Raw genomic sequence first — 16,573 nt, forward strand, 5'->3', positions numbered from 1 at the left:
ACATTCCCCATCTCACTTGTATTTCTTTGCACTGACTTCACTCTCACTCCCTCTCATCAGTCCAGCCTCCAGGCTGCTTTGAGAGTGCTGTCTAATTCAGAGTGCCATTATGGCACTGTTCTGCTCACAAACTACTCATGGCTCCCTGTTACCTCAGAATGTGATTCTCAAACTTTAATACACACTAGGAATCACCTAGGAGGCATGTTAAAATAGAGTGGCTAGGCCCCACACCCAGAGGTTTCTTTTTTTTTTAAATTTGTTTGTTTTGTTTTGAGACAGAGCTCAATCTGTTGCCCAGGCTGGAGTGCAGTGGTGCGGTCTCTACTCACTGCAACCTCTGCCTTCAGGGTTCAAGCAATTCTCCTGCCTCAGCCTCCCAAGTAGCTGGGATTACAGGTGCGGGCCACCATGTCTGGCTAATTTTTGTATTTTTAGTAGAGAATCTGGGCTTTCACCATATTGGACAGGCTGGTCTTGAACTCCTGACCTCAGATGATCCCCCCTCCATGGCCTCCAAAAGTGCTGGAATTATAAGTGTTAGCCACCACATCTGGCCATACACCCATAGCTTTTGATTCAGTAGGTCTGTGGCCTAAGAGTTTGCATTTTTATCAAGTTCCCAAGTGATGCTGATGCTGCCAGTCCAGGGACAACACTTGGAACACCACTGACTTGGAGAATAAAGTCCATGCTCCTTAACCTGCCATTCAAAATCTTGCCCAGCCTAGTCTTCAGCCTACTTTCTAGCGTCATTACTCATCCTTTCCTTTCCCCTCCAAACACCCAGGGCTGCAGTCACATGGTAGTTCTCTCTTCTCTCTAAGCAGGCCAGCTCTTCACACCTCTGTGCCGTGCTCCTTTTGTCTGGAATGTTATCTTCTGCCCAGCAGCTTCCTTTCTACATTCTCCCTGAAGCCTTTCCTGACCCTGTAAGCTGTTGTGAAGTCTTTTTCTGCCCCAGGTCCCTGCCAACTTTGTGCAGTCTTCTTATTGCTCTTGTGGCCTAGTGTTTTATCTGTCTAGCTGTGTCCCCATCTCTGGAGCCTTAGTCACCTCCATAGCTCTCAGCCATTGTGACAGGGTCACTGAGTGAGGGAACAAAAGTATAACGAGGAAATGGAGGTGTGTAGATGGAGTGAATAAGTGAATGGGGTAATTAGGTAGGTGAAGAGAAGAAATGGGGAGTTTATTGATAACTGAACGAGTGAGTTACAATCCACTGGGTTTGGTGCTCTCCATTGAGTCCTGAGCCCCAGGCCAAAAGAGAAATTTACTCCCTGGCCACATTTCCACAAAGTTCCAGCCATCACTTTCTTTTCAGCAGGAGCCAGCTGGGACCCAGAGTACTCGGTGTCCAGAGTACTCAGGAGCAGACAGGGGCTGGGGACCCACTGTGGGTCAGAGCTCACCCTCCCTGTTCTCACTCACCCTGGTGTTGCTGAAAGTCAGCTGTAAGGTATTTGGAACTCTGGGGAGACCATGTTGTGCAAGACAGATGCTTTCTAGGGCCAAGACACAAAAGGCTTTGCCTCCAAACTAGTGATAAGGAATCAGAATTGTTTTGAGTTAAATTTGGAGACTTGAGGTATTAGAATGAAACCGCCCTGCTGATGACAACCCAGCTTTCTCCACATTCATAGCGGAGGCATCTTTTGGCTCAGCAGACACTGATATGACTGTAAGAACTCTGCCAGGGATGGTGCTACCTGGGGACAGCAACTATTCCTGCATCAAGGCTGCATGGCCTCAGCAAGACACAGTGTCTCTTTGAGCCTCTGTGTCATCTGCAGGTTGGAATATTACAAATCCCCTTCAAGGTGCGTGGTGAACATCAGATAGGAGGGGTGGGTCAACAGCCTGGCACGGTGCCAGGCAGATAGTAGCTGTGCAACAGAGAACAGCTAGAGTGTTCACAACTGATCCTTGAAAGTTAAGTTTCTTCCCTGGTGAACCAGGCCCAGTTGGTCTTCTAGGGTTCTTCCTTCTATTTATATCTGTCTTCCTTCTTTCACAATTCTATCCAATTTTGGGACGTCAGCTCTTATCCCACCTCCTCCACAAAACTGTCTCTGTTCTTGGAACTCTCTACTAACAACGCCCACCATACTTATGGTGTGGCCCAGTGAACATGGAAGTGAGTGGTTAAGAGGAGGGGTCTTCAAGCAGAGCTGCCATGTATGGCTGCACAGGTTGGGCACTGCTCAAGTATAGGGAGTACCATTCACATAGACTGTAATGGGAGTGGGGCCACAGTGAGTTGTAATGAAGAGGCTCTCTCTGCAAGCCAAATGGCCTGAGTTCCAATTGTGGCTCAACCACTCAATTGCTTGAAGCAAGGTATGTCACCTCCTAAGCCTCAGTTTCCTCATCTGTGACTGGGATGTTATTATGATAGCTGAGAATGAGCTCAGAACAGTGCCTGGTACATACCTAACATTTACTGAGCACTTAATTGCATTATCGTTATGATTATAGTTGGTTTCTCATCATTGCCTGTGTGGGTGTCTTTTCTCTCTGAGAAGGCTGTGAGCAACCTGGGGACAATGATCACTGAAAAATTGCAGCAGCTTGGCCCCGCACCTAGTGGGAGGCAGGGCCTCATGCTGTCCTCTCTCTCTCAGGATCCTACTTCAGCTTTGTTTTTGCCAAAATTCACTTGTAATAGGCCTTTTTTAGGTACAAGTCACAAAACTCCAATGCAAACTAGTTTAAGCCAAAAGAAGCCTTTGTGGGCTGATATATGTGGGAAGTCTAAGGGAGGATCCAGTGGTTTCAGGCAGAGCTGGATCCAGCGCTTCTCCAACTCCTGGCCCTGCTTTTCTGGGCTAGCTTTATTCTTTCCCCATGGGAGGAGAACAAGTCACGGGGGTAGTCTGAGCTTATAGCCTATGGCTTATGATCTGAAAAGAAGTGAAGCTCTCCTCTCAGCATCCACAGAGCAATGGAGGGCCTCAAGTGACCCACCTTGGGTCACATGCCTGCTTCTAGGACTAATCATTCTGGCTAGAGATTGGCACTTGACTGGCCAAGCTGGGGTCAAGTGTCCACCTTAGTTTGGCAGTTGGACAAGAGCCATGTGATGGGGAAGGGACTTTTATCCAACAGAGAGGTGCTGGGTATACAAGAATGTTGGCCCTGTTCACTCTCCTCCTTTATGGCTCAGTTCATAGGTCACTTCCTCGGGGAACCTTGCCCTCCCTTCTCCCCTGAGTGGACCTCCACCTTCCCACAGTAAATTGCAGATTATTCCCTGATTCTCTCAGACCAGTCTGGGAACAACTTGAGGTAGGTACCACAGCATATTTATTCATCTGTATCCTGCAGGCCAAGCTTCCTGCCCCAGCTGTGGAAGGGACGTTGTTGGTGGCCTATCCAGCACTCACTTCTTCGCTTCCTACTCAGATCTTGCTGGGTTTTACCCTCTCTCTCTCTACCACCTTGATGGAGTAGCAAACTCCACTCTGATTGGTGTAAAACCATGACAGTCTCCCTTGCCACAGTGACTGAGGAATGGGCATGTGAGGCTGAGTTTGGGCCACTGAAACATGATGGTATCTGGGAAAAGGCTTCTTGCTCCTGTGGGTGTGCCATGGAAGCCTGCTGGTTCCTGCTCCCTCCTGTGCTGGATGTAAATGAGTAAGCATCTGGCCTCAACTGCTCCACTGCCACACTACTACCAGAAAAGAACTTGGCTTAGGCAGAGATCGACACTGTGGAGGGCAGTGTGGCGACACCTAAGGAACCTGGACCCTTGATGGCCCTGAAGAGTTACTATATTGGCTAACCTTGAAGGTGCCAAGCCTGCAGCCAACACATTTGCTTTTTTTTTTTTTTTTTTTTTGATATGGAGTTTTACTCTGTTGCCCAGGCTAGAGTGCAATGGCGGGATCTCAGCTCACCGCAACCTCTGCCTCCCGGGTTCAAGTGATTCTCCTGCCTCAGCCTCCCGAGTAGCTGGGATTACAGGCATGTGCCACCATGCCTGGCTGATTTTGTACTGTTTGTAGAGACGGTGTTTCTCCATGTTGGTCAGGGCTCATCTTGAACTCCTGATCTCATGTTATCCACCCGTCTTAGCCTCCCAAAGTGCTGGGATTACAGGTGTTGAGCCACTGCACCCGGTCCACACCCACACATTTCCTTATTGTGAATCCACTTGGAGCTGGGGGGTGTTGTTACCTGCAGCCACGAGTAACCTCAGAAAGAGGTGCTCAGAAAGTTCTCCCTGAATGAATGCCACAGGTTGGTGGTCACGGGCTGAGAGCCACCAAGCATATCCCTACAAACCTTACCACCCACACTGGTTCCTTCCTACCTCACCGTAACAGACATTCAGACTGGATGCTTTTTTTGAAAAACCACAGCAGTCACTTTATTCTTAGTTTGCACTTTATAAAACCACAGGGAGAAGTCCTTGACGGGGAGAGAGGGGTAGGGGGTTAGGGAGTAGGGGATGGTAAAGAGAGGGAAGAGGAAGATCCAGAAACGAAGCCCCCCCAACCTCATCTTGAGAACCAAGCGGACTAGGCCCCAGGCCAACCCAGCAGGGCTTCCTATGTCCTGGCTATACAGAGCTAGGCAGGCCAAAAGACCTCAAAGGAAGGGCCACGGTCCTCTAGAGACTGCCACCATTTGAGGGACAGCCACAGGCCAACGCTCCCTGTGCCCAAAGAAGGAAGTGGGCCTCCCTTCCCCTCCCCCAGAAGGCAGCCTGAGGCAAGGGTGAGGGCTACCCATCCAGCAGCTTCAGGATGCTCTCACGCTCTTTCAGAGTCTTCCAGGCCTGGTCCTTTTCTTTCTTGGTGGGAGTCCGCTTCTTCTGCCGGGCAGCCATGATCTTGCGAAAGGCATCCATGACCTCATTGTCAGCCATGCGCACCCGCTGCCTCAGCTCCTGCCGGCTTACCTCCTCCTTTGCCAGCCTGTTGGGGACCAGCCAGCCAGGTGTCATGGTCAGCCCACCTCCAGAGAGTGGTCCCTCCCTCTTCCAGACTGAGCTTACCCACCAGCCCAGGCTGGCACGCCTGTGGATTGTTTCATACAATCGTGACCAAAAAGCAGTTACTGAACCACACTTATATAGCATAATTTTAAGCTCTTGAAAAATTAACTCATGTTGATCAGGGAGGAGGGTGTGCACATGTAAGGACAGGAAGTATATGAGAATTCTCTGTACCTTCCTCTCAATTTTGTCGTGAACTTAAAACTGCTCTAAAAGAATAAAGTCTTGGCTGCACATGGTGGTTCACATCTGTAGTCCCAGCACTTTGGGAACCCAAGGCAGGAGATCACTTGAGCCCAGGAGTTCAAGACCAGTCTGAGCAACATAGTGAGACTGTCTCTACAAAAAATTTAAAAAATTAGCTGGGTGTGGTGGTGCACACCTGTAGTCCCAACTCCAAAGGAGCTGAGGACTGCTTGAGGCCAGGAGTTCAAGGAGTGAACTGTGATCATGCCACTGCACTCCAGTTTGGGTGACAGAGCATGACTGTGTCTTAAAAAAAAAAAAAGGTCTTAAAAACATATACAGTAGGCTGGGCAAAGTAGCTCATGCCTGTAATCTCAGCGCTTTGGGAGGTGGAGGAAGGAAGATGACTTGAGGCCAGGAGTTTGAGACCAACCTGGGCAAAAGAGCAAGACCTTGTCTCTAAATAAAATATACATATGCATACACACACACACACTCGCTCTCTCTCTCTCTGTTAATCCTCCTAACAACCCTGCAAAGTATGTACTATTATTCTTATGTCACTAATGAAGAAAATGAGGCTCAAAAAGGATCCCAGGATTCCACAGTTAGTAAGTGGGAGATCTGGAGCAGGCTGGGGCCGAACTCTTGTTTTTAAACACTGTTCTTTAACAGGTGCTCCGGTGCCAGCAGAAGGCCTGCTTACTTTGGCATCCATATTCAGAGCCCCCTCACGGTGTAGGCAGCCTGAGGTGGACAGGAGGTGGGTGAGACACCAAATTAATCCCTCTGAATAGGATGTGATTTATACATTTCATTGATGGTGGAGCTGGAAGGTTGCTTAGCAATTGAGTCCAGCCTGCCAGTTTTCCAGAAGGGGAAGCTGCTGCTCAGGCCAGGCGGTGTTTAAGGCCTTGCAGCTGTTCTGCAGCAGGGTAAGTGCTGTGCTCTGGTTTCCTAAGAGCCACAAGCCATTTCTTTATTGCCCATTACTTTTTTTTTTTTTGAGACAGGTCTCACTCTGTCACCCATGCTGGAATACAGTGACCTGATCAAGCTCACTGCAGCCTCCCCCTCCCAGGACCAAGTGATCCTCCCACCTCAGCCTCCTGAGTAGCTAGGACTATAGGCATCTGCCACCATGCCTGGCTAATTTTAAAAAATTTTTGGTAGAGATGAGGTCTCACCACATTGCCCAGGCTAGTCTTGAACTCCTGAGCTCAAACAAGCCTCCTGCCTCAGTCTCCCAAAGTGCTGGGATTAAGGCATGAGCCACCAGGCCCTGATAGGGCCCATTACTTCTGTAACTGCACATGCCTACTTTTCTCTCTTTTTCTGTCTCTCCTCCTTCCTTTAGTGCCTCTTTCATCTGTGTTTTCCTCTTCTCACCCTTCAGAAAAAAATGAACTATTACAGAAAGAGGGTTCGATTCAGCCATGGGATGAAGTCTCAGCTTGGCTGTTTACTGAGTGCGTGACCTTCAGCAGAGCACTTCACTTCACCGGGCCTTTATTTCCTCATCTGGTAAACAAGGAAAATACCACCTCCCTCCTGGCACACAAGCCCCTGGCACACAGTAGACACTCCACATACATTAGTCACCCTTATCCTTAAATACCCTGGCAGCAGCTTGTCAGCAACTACCTCTCCTTTTAATGGTACCTGTCTTTACTGATCATCTACTAATAATCTGCAAGTCCTTTGCCCTGCCTCTCTTGCTGGCCCCCAGCACAATGTCTGACTAAGAGACAAAAAGAATGGCCAAATGATTATCTGGGCATGGTGGTGCATGCCTGTAATCTCAGCTATTTGGGAGGCTGAGGCAGGAGAATTGTCTGAACCCGGGAGGAGGAGGCTGCAGTGAGCCGAGATTTCGCCACTGCACTCCAGCCTGGGAAACACAGTGAGACACTGTCTCAAAAAAAAAAAAAAAAAGACCAAATGAATGACTGTGCCCTGACCCGTCAGGGCCCCGTGAAGTCAAGACATGGCACTTGCTGGTGAGAAGCAAAGAGACTTGCTTGGGTTGCTTCCCTATCTCTTTAACAAAAGGGCAGCTATTCCACAGTCTCCCTCTGGATGTCACTTATACCCTTGTTGTTATCAACGCAGGACAAGATGGATGGGAGTTGACATCAAATGAATGGCAGGCACTGTGGCGGATTCCCTAAAGAACGTGTCCTAAAACACTGATCAATTTCTTGTGATGAGCAAATAAAAATCACAGATCCCCAACAAAATGTTAACAGTTAATCAGTCTAGGCGGAGAATATACTGATGTTTATTATATGAATATTTCAGATTTTATGTATGAAATTTTTCATAATAAAACTTTGGGGAGAAAAAGAAGCATGAAAAGAAAAAATAAATCACATAACAATGTGAATATAGGTAACACTACTAAACTATACACTTAAAAATGGTGAAGAGGATAATTTTTTTTTTCCTTTTTTGAGATGGAGTTTTGCTCGTTGCCCAGGCTGGAGTGCAATGGTGCAGTCTTGGCTCACTGCAACCTCCGCCTTTCAGGTTCAAGCAATTCTCCTGCGTCAGACTTCCATGAGCATAAATTTTATATTATGCCCTTACTACAATTAAAAAACCAAACCAAATCAAATCAACTGATCAGTCACAGGTACCTGAGCCCCCCTCTGTGGGATTAGAATTTGTTTGAGAAATACCTGGTGGACTGGTCACTACTTTTTTTTCAAGGCTCTCCAGGTGATTTAGAGGACAGCCAGGTTTGGAAAGCCTGTTGTAAAGCCCCTAGAAAGTGACCAGCTGTGGCCACGGTCTCCAAGGCCACCCCCAGGACCGTGCATTCTGCTTATACTCACCTCAGCAGATCATGCTTCTTGGTGCGGTTGTGGGCACTAAGTGCCTTCAGCTCTGCCTGCCGTTTGCGCAGCTCAGCAAGGACCTCATCCTCGGAGTCCTCTGCGGGGCGGTCCTCAGACTCCAAAAGGCCCTGGGCAATTAGCTCCTCCTTGATGCGGCTCTCCAGGGACTTAGTATGTGGCACACTGCATGAGGAGACAGGCCCCTGTCAGACTCAAGAGCCAGCTTGGAGGAGGGCCCACTTTGGAGGTTCCCAGGGCTTCCCAAGGTCAGTGAACACCTGCCTTTCCCTCTGAGCACCCCCTCTGTAATCTATCCAGATGTAAAGCATCTGGTCTGGTTTTTAAATACAAGCAAATGTATCCACTGTCCAAAAAATATGGAAAAACCTGTAATGCCAACAACCCAGAGAGAAGCACTATTATTTTGTTATATGTTGTTATATATATTCCAGATTTTGTTATATATTATCCCCAATCTTTTACATATTAGTCCAGGTTTTTTCCCCTATGTGCACATATTTAAATATATTTTAACTAGGCTGGGTGTGGTTGCTCATGCCTGTAATCCCAGCACTTTGGGAGGCTGAGGTGGGAGGATCACCTGAGGTCAGGAGTTCAACACCAGCCTGGCCAACATGGTGAAACCCCATCTCTACTAAAAACACAAAAGTTAGCCAGGTGTGGTGGCAGGCACCTGTAATCACAGCTACTTGGAGGCTAAGACAGGAGAATCGCTTGAACCCGAGAGGTGGAGGTTGTAGTGAACCAAGATCGTGCCATTGCACTCAAACCTAAATGACAATAGCGAGACTCCGTCTCAAAAAAAAAAGAGGAAAAGAAAAAAAGAAATATATTTTAAGTAAAAATAGGATTATAATGTCTGTACTGGACTACAACTAACATTTTTCCCACTTGGCATGCTATAATTTACATCTTTTCATGTCAATGAACTATATTTCTCTATACTTGCAACTATATGATTAATAGTTGTAAGTTATTTCATCATATGGAGTCATGCCAATTTTGCCAATCAATCCCCTTCAGTGGGACATTTAGGTTATTTATGGTATGAACACTTCTGTGCTGAACAACCCTGCACTCAGTCTGTGCATGCAGACACGCTGGGCCAGCACTCACACTTGAGACTGCTATTGGGCTTCACCTAATTATAGTCTCCTATTGATGAGGACCTCCCCTACATGCTGAAATGGACAGAAGCCAACAGAAGCGGGGGCCAGATTGTGGAGTGAGGATAGGACACCACTCACCTGAAGGGCTTGTTCTGATTGCGAGGGGAGGTGCTTGCTCCGTCAGCCCCTGATTCTTTTCCAGACATGTCAGGAATAGGAGAGTCCTCCATAGGGGAAATAATATTTTCCTAGAAGACCACAGAAATGGGTGGAAGGAAAAAGAGCTGTTCCACTTTCCTGCTCCTTTCTGACCTACACCAATAGTCTTCACAGACCAGAAATATCCTTTTATCTTTCCCATCCCACCTACTCTGGGAGGCCTTCCCGTACTGATCCCAAATTGCTTTGATCATTCTAGAAATCTCTTTTATTTTTGTAATGATACGAAAACAAAGAAATACAGAAGAGAAATGATTAATACTCAACAATGGTAATGAACAGCTAAGATTTGTGAAGTGTCTGCAATACACCAGGCACTGTGCTAGGCCTGCTGTGGCAGAGGTGCTAATTGTCTAAATGCCATGCTCTCCTGTCCTCTGCAGCAGCTGGGCAATGCCTGTCCAGCTGCATTACATTTCCCAGGCTCCCTTGCAAGGGGGTATGGTCATGTGACAGATTCTCTCTAGGGGAAAGTGATCAGAAGAGATAACAGCCACAGCTAGGCATGGCCCAAAAGGCTTCCTTCACACACTCCTCCTTGCTCTTATTCTGTGGGACTGGAGTGGCAATTACACCCAGAATGACCCTGTGCAGACTGCAAGGCCACCGTCAGATGGGGTCCCTGTCTGATGATATGAGGTAGAGACCTGCCTCTTCCCCTAACTTAGACAACCTGGAACATGTACCCAGACTGTTACATCAGAGAAACTATTGTGTTTCAGCCAGAACAGAAAACTGAGGTTCAATGAGGTGAAGGGTGTGAGGGTGTGTCTAAGGTCAACCAGCAGGTGTGAAGACAGAGACCCTGAAGCTAGCGTTTGAATCCTGCTGTGTGAGATCTCAAACAAACAGTTCCATTTTCTGAGCCTCAATATTCTCACCTGTAACATAGGGTTAACCATTGTCCTGGCCTCCAGAGGGAGGATGTGTATAAAGCACCCCCACAGAGCTCAGCCCTTAGCCAATGCTCAGCAAAAGTAACTGTGGAGTAGAGGCTACCTTTGGGGTAAGTTGGAGAAAAGCAGAGACATGAGAGGGGCTGCTAGGATATAGTAATGTTTCATTTTGTAATTTCCAGGCTAGTAATACAAGCTCATTTGTGAAAATTGTACATTTATGATCTGTGGACTTTTCTATTAGGTTGGTGTAAAAGTTATGTATTATTCCCAATCTTTTGCTATCTATTAGTACAGGCTTTTACTTTTGCACCAACCTAATCAATGTATGATATATTCCAATATAACACATTAAAACACAAAGTAATGTTTTGGGTTGGGGTGCTCACCTCCACCAGGGCCTGCAGAAGGCGCTGTGTCAGGGCACCAAAGGGGCACCCATCTTCTGGCTGCTCGTGCTGGGCCTCAGACTTCTTCAGCAGGGCATCCACATCTAAGTGGGCACGGGAAAGGAGGGCAGGTAGGCTGAAGTTCTGGAACTGAAATCCTGACCTGGGGCTGGCAGGGAGGTGGGGGCCTACCTTTAGTGTCCAGTTCAGTCAGTGGCCCCATAAGGCCTTTCTTCTTGTCAGCCACAGCCGCTGCCCGGGCCCCATCCTTCTGCTCCTCCAGCAGGTCCTCCTGGGCCCAGCGCTGGGAGTAATGTTTCCCCAGGGGTGGGATCTGTAGTAAAGATGGTACCTGGCCCTGAGTGGGTAAACACTGGCCAGCCATGCTTCATTCATTAATTCACTTATCTGTCTTATTTCTCTCTCAAGTCCCTAGGTCCAGGGCCAAGCCCAGTGACAGGTACCGGTAAGAAGGGACAAAGAAGATAAAACCTCTACATTCACACTCTAGGAGACAGGTCCAAAAAGAACTAAGACACACATACACAGAAACCAATCTGAAACAATTCCCAAGATAGAAGGTGCAGAATACTCCACATTCACAGTTTGTCTCAGGTCACAGCAATTGCCTCTTGAGAGAATTAGGGGCCTTCAGGTCACAGGTGACAGGGAATTACTGTTTGTATTGTCTGAATGTACTACTGCTGTCACTATGAACTACGTTTTCAAATAAATTTTTTTAAAAATCAGGTAAGTGACGTGAAAGAGGTAGATCAAAGTGTTGTGGCAGCACAAAAGAGAGACTCACTTTCTGCTGGGTAACTGAAAGGGTGCTTTGGTGGAGGTAATATGAGGTCAAGGCCTTGAAGGGTGAGTTAAGTCTGTCAAGGAGAAAAAAGATTGCCAGAGGCCCAGAGATCAGCAAGGAGCCTGTGGTGACCTGGAATGAGGGCAAGGTACTTGGTAGGACCAGTCAACACAGCAATGAAAAGGAGTATGGCTGAGGAAAATGGAGAGGGGCACTGGAGCTGTGCCACCAAGGACTGAGACACTTGGACTTGATCCTGTAGGTAACGGGATGAAGAAAGGCCTAGTAGCAGCGCCATATCATGAGCATATCTGATCATGACAGCTGACCTATGGGAGCATTCTCCCTCAACATTTTTCTGTATTTTCTAAATTTAATTTTCATCATGAAAACAGTTTTATATCTTCTTCTTCTTCTTTTTCTTTTTTAATGAGAGGGAATCTCGCTTTGTCACCCAGACTGGAATACAGTGGCGTGGTCTTGGTTCACTGCAGCAACCTCCCAGGTTCAAGCGATTTTCCTGGCTCTGCCTCCCGAGTAGCTGGGATTACATGCGCACACCACTATGCCCGGCTAACTTTTGTATTTTTAATAGAGACAGGGTTTCACCATGTTGGTCAGGCTGGTCTCAAACTCATGACCTCAGGAAATCTGCCTGCCACGGCATCCCAAAGTGAGGGGATTACATGGGTTAGCCACTATGCCTGGCTGAGTTTTAAATATTAAAAAAAGAAGAGGTCCGGTGTGGTGGCTCATGCCTGTAATCCTAGCACTTGGGAGGCCGACATGGGCGGATCACGAGGTCAAGAGATCGGACCATCCTGGCCAACATGGTGAAACTGTCTCTACTAAAAGTACAAAAATTAGCTGGGTATGGTGATGCGTGCCTATAGTCCCAGCTACCTGGGAGGCTGAGGCAGGAGAATCGCTTGAACCCGGGAGGCGGAGGTTACAGTGAGCTGAGACCATGCCACTGCAATCCAGCCTGGTGACAGAATGAGACTCAAAGAAAGAAAGAAAAAAGTTCTCTCCAGAGGCCTCAAAACAGGAAGAAACGTAAGGGGCTGTTTGGATAAAAGTTGATCAAGGCTTGGACCAAAGCAGAGGGGATAGAGATAAAGCAACATGGGCAGACTTCACTAAGTAGATGCTTGAGGGTGTGGTGACCATTTGGCTGGGGTTGAGGGGAGGCAGTGCATGGAGAAAGCTGAGTTTGGGCCTGGGTGTCTGGATGCATTGATGGAGCAGATAGGAGGCTGGGCAGGGTGGGGGAAGGGAGATGATGCATAGCTTTGATAGCTTTAATTCTCTCTTGTTCTGTACCACGTCTATCAAAGCCCAGGATTTCTACCTTGTAATGCTCAGCCTCATCTTCTGGGGGCTTCAGTAGCTCCTCAAGTGTGCGCACCTCCTCGCTGGTGATGTCAGCACAGTAGGGCTCCACTGAAGCCCAGAACCTGCAGGGAGAAGCAGATCCTAAGTGGGCACCCCTGCCCCACCAGTGCCACCACCAGAACCTCAAGGCCCCTTTCTATATTCTCTAGCCCAGGACCTGTTGGGGGCATCATTTTTGGGGATCCGTGGCACGTCGATAGGGTCATCCGTGAATTCATATTCCTGGATCTTGGGCTGAAGGTTTTTGGATTTCGGCCGTCCTGGGCCAGGGCCCGGCCCATGTCCCGCCTTCCCTTCCAGTTTCTGCTTCTTGGGCTTCCCATGTTTGGGGGGAGCTCCAAGTTCATGGTCTCGACCCAGCTTCAGGAATCGTCGGTCACCTTTCTTATCCTGCCAGTCAGTGAGGATCTGAAATTTACAGAAACTGTCACTGAGGGGGAGAACAGAAAACACCGAATATCTCTTTCCTCTAGTGAATAAATTAGGATCTAGAATCTAAGGAGGCTCCTGGGTCTTTCCCCATCTTCTTTTTACCTAGTCAACTCTTACTCATCCTTCAAAATTCAGCTCATTTTCTGTGCCTCGCCTCAAGACTTTATTCATATACTTCTCATCATCTCATTCACTTGTTTGTCTGTACTCTGATTCACCTCTGTATCACCCGTGCTAGTCACATACTGTTTAACAGAAGAGTCCTCTCAGCAAACCTTCACTTTGATTTCACTACTATTGAGATGCCTTCTCTGAATCGGTTACCCAGGTTCTTAGATGCTCAAATACAGCTTGTGTCATAGCCTTCCTCAAGGAGCTTCCGTGGATTCCCAGGGACAGTTAATTCCATTCATCCTTTTAGGTTTAGTTGGCACCTCCTTCCTCTACAAGTCTCTGGCACTTCATACCTCCACCGTGGACCCAACTGTGTTGTTTGGTCACATTGGAATGACCATCACACCTTGTCTCTTCAACTAGACCATAAGCTACTGAAGACCAGAAAGCCCATTTTAACCATCTCTGTTTTGCAGGATACAGCATAGCGCCTGGCACACAAGGCTCAGGGAATGTTTATGCTGTGAATAAAGTAATCAGAATAGTGAATAAATAATATCTGAAGTGCTTACTTAGTGCCTGGTATTGGGCTGCGCTTTTGTAAAAATTCTCTTTCAATCTTCATGAAAGCCCTAAGGTAGGTCCTATTATTCACCCCACTTTGCAGATAGGGAAACTGATACTCAGAGATGAGGCAGCTTTCCCAGAGTCACATAGCTAGGAAATAGCAATGCCAGCAAGTGCTTATGCCAGGATTCAAATCCAGGTCTCCCTATTCCAGTTCCCTAGTACTCCTTACCACAACACCACAAGTATGTACCTGACTTTCTCCCTTTCCTAGTTGGCAAGCTCCAACTAGGAGCTAGCATAGGACCCAGAACATAATGGGGGATGGGGTGTCAATAAAAGCTTAGTGAATTAGAAATCTTGCAATTTAAGAGGATCATGCATAGTCCTTTTGTGTCATGCAAGCCCAGTTTGGGTCTCTCCCCGTCTCCCCACAAACCCCTGTATCCCAGGTCTCAGCATATGGGGCTAACTCAATGACCCATCCCATAACTTGTTGCAGTCCATCTCTGGTGACCGACCCTCTCTGGGCTATCACCTGGGTTTCGGCCTCAAGCACACGCAGGCGCCGGCTGGCAGAAGACAGCAGGGTCTCAAGCTCCAGCTGCAGGGTGTCCAGCTCCTCAATGCCGATGCCATCGTCCTCAGAGCGTGCCAGCACTGCCGTGTAGCGGGGACAGACCTTCAGGTGATCCACAGACTTGAAATCGTGGAACTGCAAGGGGCAGTCTTTCAACTCACTCATGGCCCAGGATATGGGGATCCTGTGGAGCTGGAGAGGACAGAGCCATTGATGGGGGACAAAATAGTTTGAAAACAAGGGCTTCTTACCTCCAGGGACAGCCTCAAGGAAGCCAGAGTTCAGTCCCTTCCTGACAAGATTGATGGCACAGTTCCTACTCATAGGGCACTTAACTTGTGCCAAGCTAGGTGCAGAGCACTTTATCAGTCTATCTCACTGAACTTCTCGCTCAGCACCATGAACCACTGTGATCTCATTTTTACAGAGAAGGAAACTGAGACTCTGTAAGGGTGGGCATGTGCCTATGCTTCCAAGATGCAATTTGAACCCTGCTAGTCTTGAGTCTGCACCCCTGATCACCATGCTATACTGCTATGCCTTGCCTTTCTGATGCTCTTTCCTTCCCTTCTTTTTCTCTTGGGTTCTGCTAAGACTGAGTTCCAAGCACCCCATTCTTACCAAGTTCTCTGGGACTCAGCCTCTTCTTGCCTCTTCTTGTCCTACCACACTCCACATTTCCCATTTCTCTAGTCACTCACTAATAGTGGTTTAGAACGTGGGCTGGTAAGCCAGACAGACCTGGGTTCAAGCCCAGGCTTTAACATTCTCTATTTATGTGCCCCTGAACATGTTATTTGACCTTTTTTTTTTTTGAGACGGAGTTTCGCTCTTGTTGCCCAGGCTGCAGTGCAATGGCATGATCTTGGGTTACCGCAGCCTCCGCCTCCCGGGTTCAAGCGATTCTCCTGCCTCAGCCTCCCGAGTAGCTGGGATTACAGGCATGCACCACCACACCCGGCTAATTTGTATTTTTAGTAGAGACGGGGTTTCTCCATGTTGGCCTGGATGGTCTCGAGCTCCCAACCTCAGGTGATCCGCCCGCCTCAGCCTCCCAAAGTGCTGGGATTACAGGAGTGAGCCACCGTGCCCGGCCTATTTGATCTTTTTGAGTCTCAGTTTTTCCATCTGTAAAATGGGAACAAAAGAAGTCTTGGTCTGTTTCCCCATTAAAAGTCTGAATCTGAAAAATGGGGATAACAACAGTACCTACCTCCCTGGGATGGTCTGAGGATTAAGAGATGATGCCAGTCAAGAGCCCAGTTCAGTGCCTGGCACAGAAGAAGTGGGACTATTTAATGGCTGGCACCGCCCGGGGGTCGCCCCAGTGTCTTGACTTCAGAGTCCCTGTTATCCACGGACACCTAGCGCGACCCCCGCCCCCTCTACCTCCTCACTGCTGCCTCCTACGGCCCCGAGGCCGCGGGGAGTTCCGGTCGGTGGGAGCAACCGCCCCGGAACTGGCTATGGGCGGGCCCCTTGCAGTTGACGCGGGGGCGGGGAGTCAGCGAGGGCGAGCCTACTGGGATTTGAGGGAAGTAGGGAAAAGGTGGGCCTCGAGCAAGCCCACTAGGGGTTGGGTGCGGGTGGTGGGCCTCAGGCGAGCCCCAGGGCACAGCCCGGGGCGAGGGGCGGGGCTTGGCGGCTGAGATCGCGGCGCCGCAGTTAGCCCCGCCGAACCCCAGGAGCTGCGGGTAGGAGGGGCGAGAGAAAGGATGGGGGCACAGAACCGGAAGAAACGAAGGGCTCCTCCGCTTCAGCTTGTCCTAATTTGGTGCCCAACCTGAGGCTGGGCTGTACCATTGCATGTCTAGGGGGAGGCTGTGGCAAAGGAGACAAGAAGGCAGAAGGGACAAGCGAGAGATGCACGCATACCTGGAGAATCTTGAGTAGTAAACCGTGTACAAGAGTTTAAAAATACCGAGAGAGCCCTAACCGGAAAACTTCCGGGAGGCCCAAGCGTTCTAGGCGCTCCATACCCCGCTCAGAGCATGGATGGTACCGTCCGGAAG

General features: G+C 48.6%; 2 protein-coding genes across 8 annotated transcripts in view; one reads left to right on the plus strand and one right to left on the minus strand.

Annotated features, from left to right (window-relative positions):
- The window catches only part of OGG1 (8-oxoguanine DNA glycosylase), a 33,606-nt gene extending 27,603 nt beyond the window's left edge, over nt 1-6,003 (plus strand). Inside the window, exon 6 of the mRNA XM_078351619.1 lies at nt 5,867-6,003. Coding sequence (XP_078207745.1) covers nt 5,867-5,988 — 122 coding nt within the window. The 3' untranslated portion in view covers nt 5,989-6,003. The remainder of the gene's footprint in view (nt 1-5,866) is intronic.
- Nucleotides 4,349-16,558, minus strand: TADA3 (transcriptional adaptor 3). Of its 7 annotated transcripts, none has more exons than XM_078351610.1 (10): nt 16,292-16,337; nt 15,775-15,832; nt 14,520-14,753; nt 13,026-13,276; nt 12,825-12,930; nt 10,858-11,017; nt 10,666-10,769; nt 9,300-9,409; nt 8,029-8,214; nt 4,349-4,925 (listed from the first exon to the last, which is right to left on the minus strand). In XM_078351610.1, the coding sequence occupies exons 3-10, from the start codon at nt 14,724-14,726 to the stop codon at nt 4,733-4,735; spliced, it is 1,317 nt and encodes a 438-aa protein (XP_078207736.1). In that variant the 5' UTR covers nt 14,727-14,753; nt 15,775-15,832; nt 16,292-16,337; the 3' UTR covers nt 4,349-4,732. The 7 variants fall into 7 exon arrangements, with proteins under 7 accessions (XP_078207736.1, XP_008980378.2, XP_008980377.2 ...); XM_008982130.5 differs by lacking the exon at nt 16,292-16,337 and adding an exon at nt 15,951-16,278 and having other exon boundaries at nt 10,858-10,999; XM_008982129.5 differs by lacking the exon at nt 16,292-16,337 and adding an exon at nt 15,951-16,278.
- Between the last annotated feature and the right edge of the window lie 15 nt (nt 16,559-16,573).

This window comes from Callithrix jacchus, chromosome 15 (assembly GCF_049354715.1).
Source record: "Callithrix jacchus isolate 240 chromosome 15, calJac240_pri, whole genome shotgun sequence".
NCBI lineage: Eukaryota > Metazoa > Chordata > Mammalia > Primates > Cebidae > Callithrix > Callithrix jacchus.

Bases quoted from the DNA above. Each gene is read 5' to 3' on its own strand.
- TADA3 (XM_035276248.3), bottom strand. From the start codon at position 14,726: ATGAGTGAGTTGAAAGACTGCCCCTTGCAGTTCCACGATTTCAAGTCT. The intron at 12,931-13,025 runs GTCCTGGGCTAG...TTCTCCCTGCAG, and splicing joins AAAAATGATGCCCCCAACAG to GTTCTGGGCTTCAGTGGAGC. The intron at 9,410-10,665 runs GTGAGCACCCCA...GTGGTCTTCTAG, and splicing joins TTCTGCAGGCCCTGGTGGAG to GAAAATATTATTTCCCCTAT.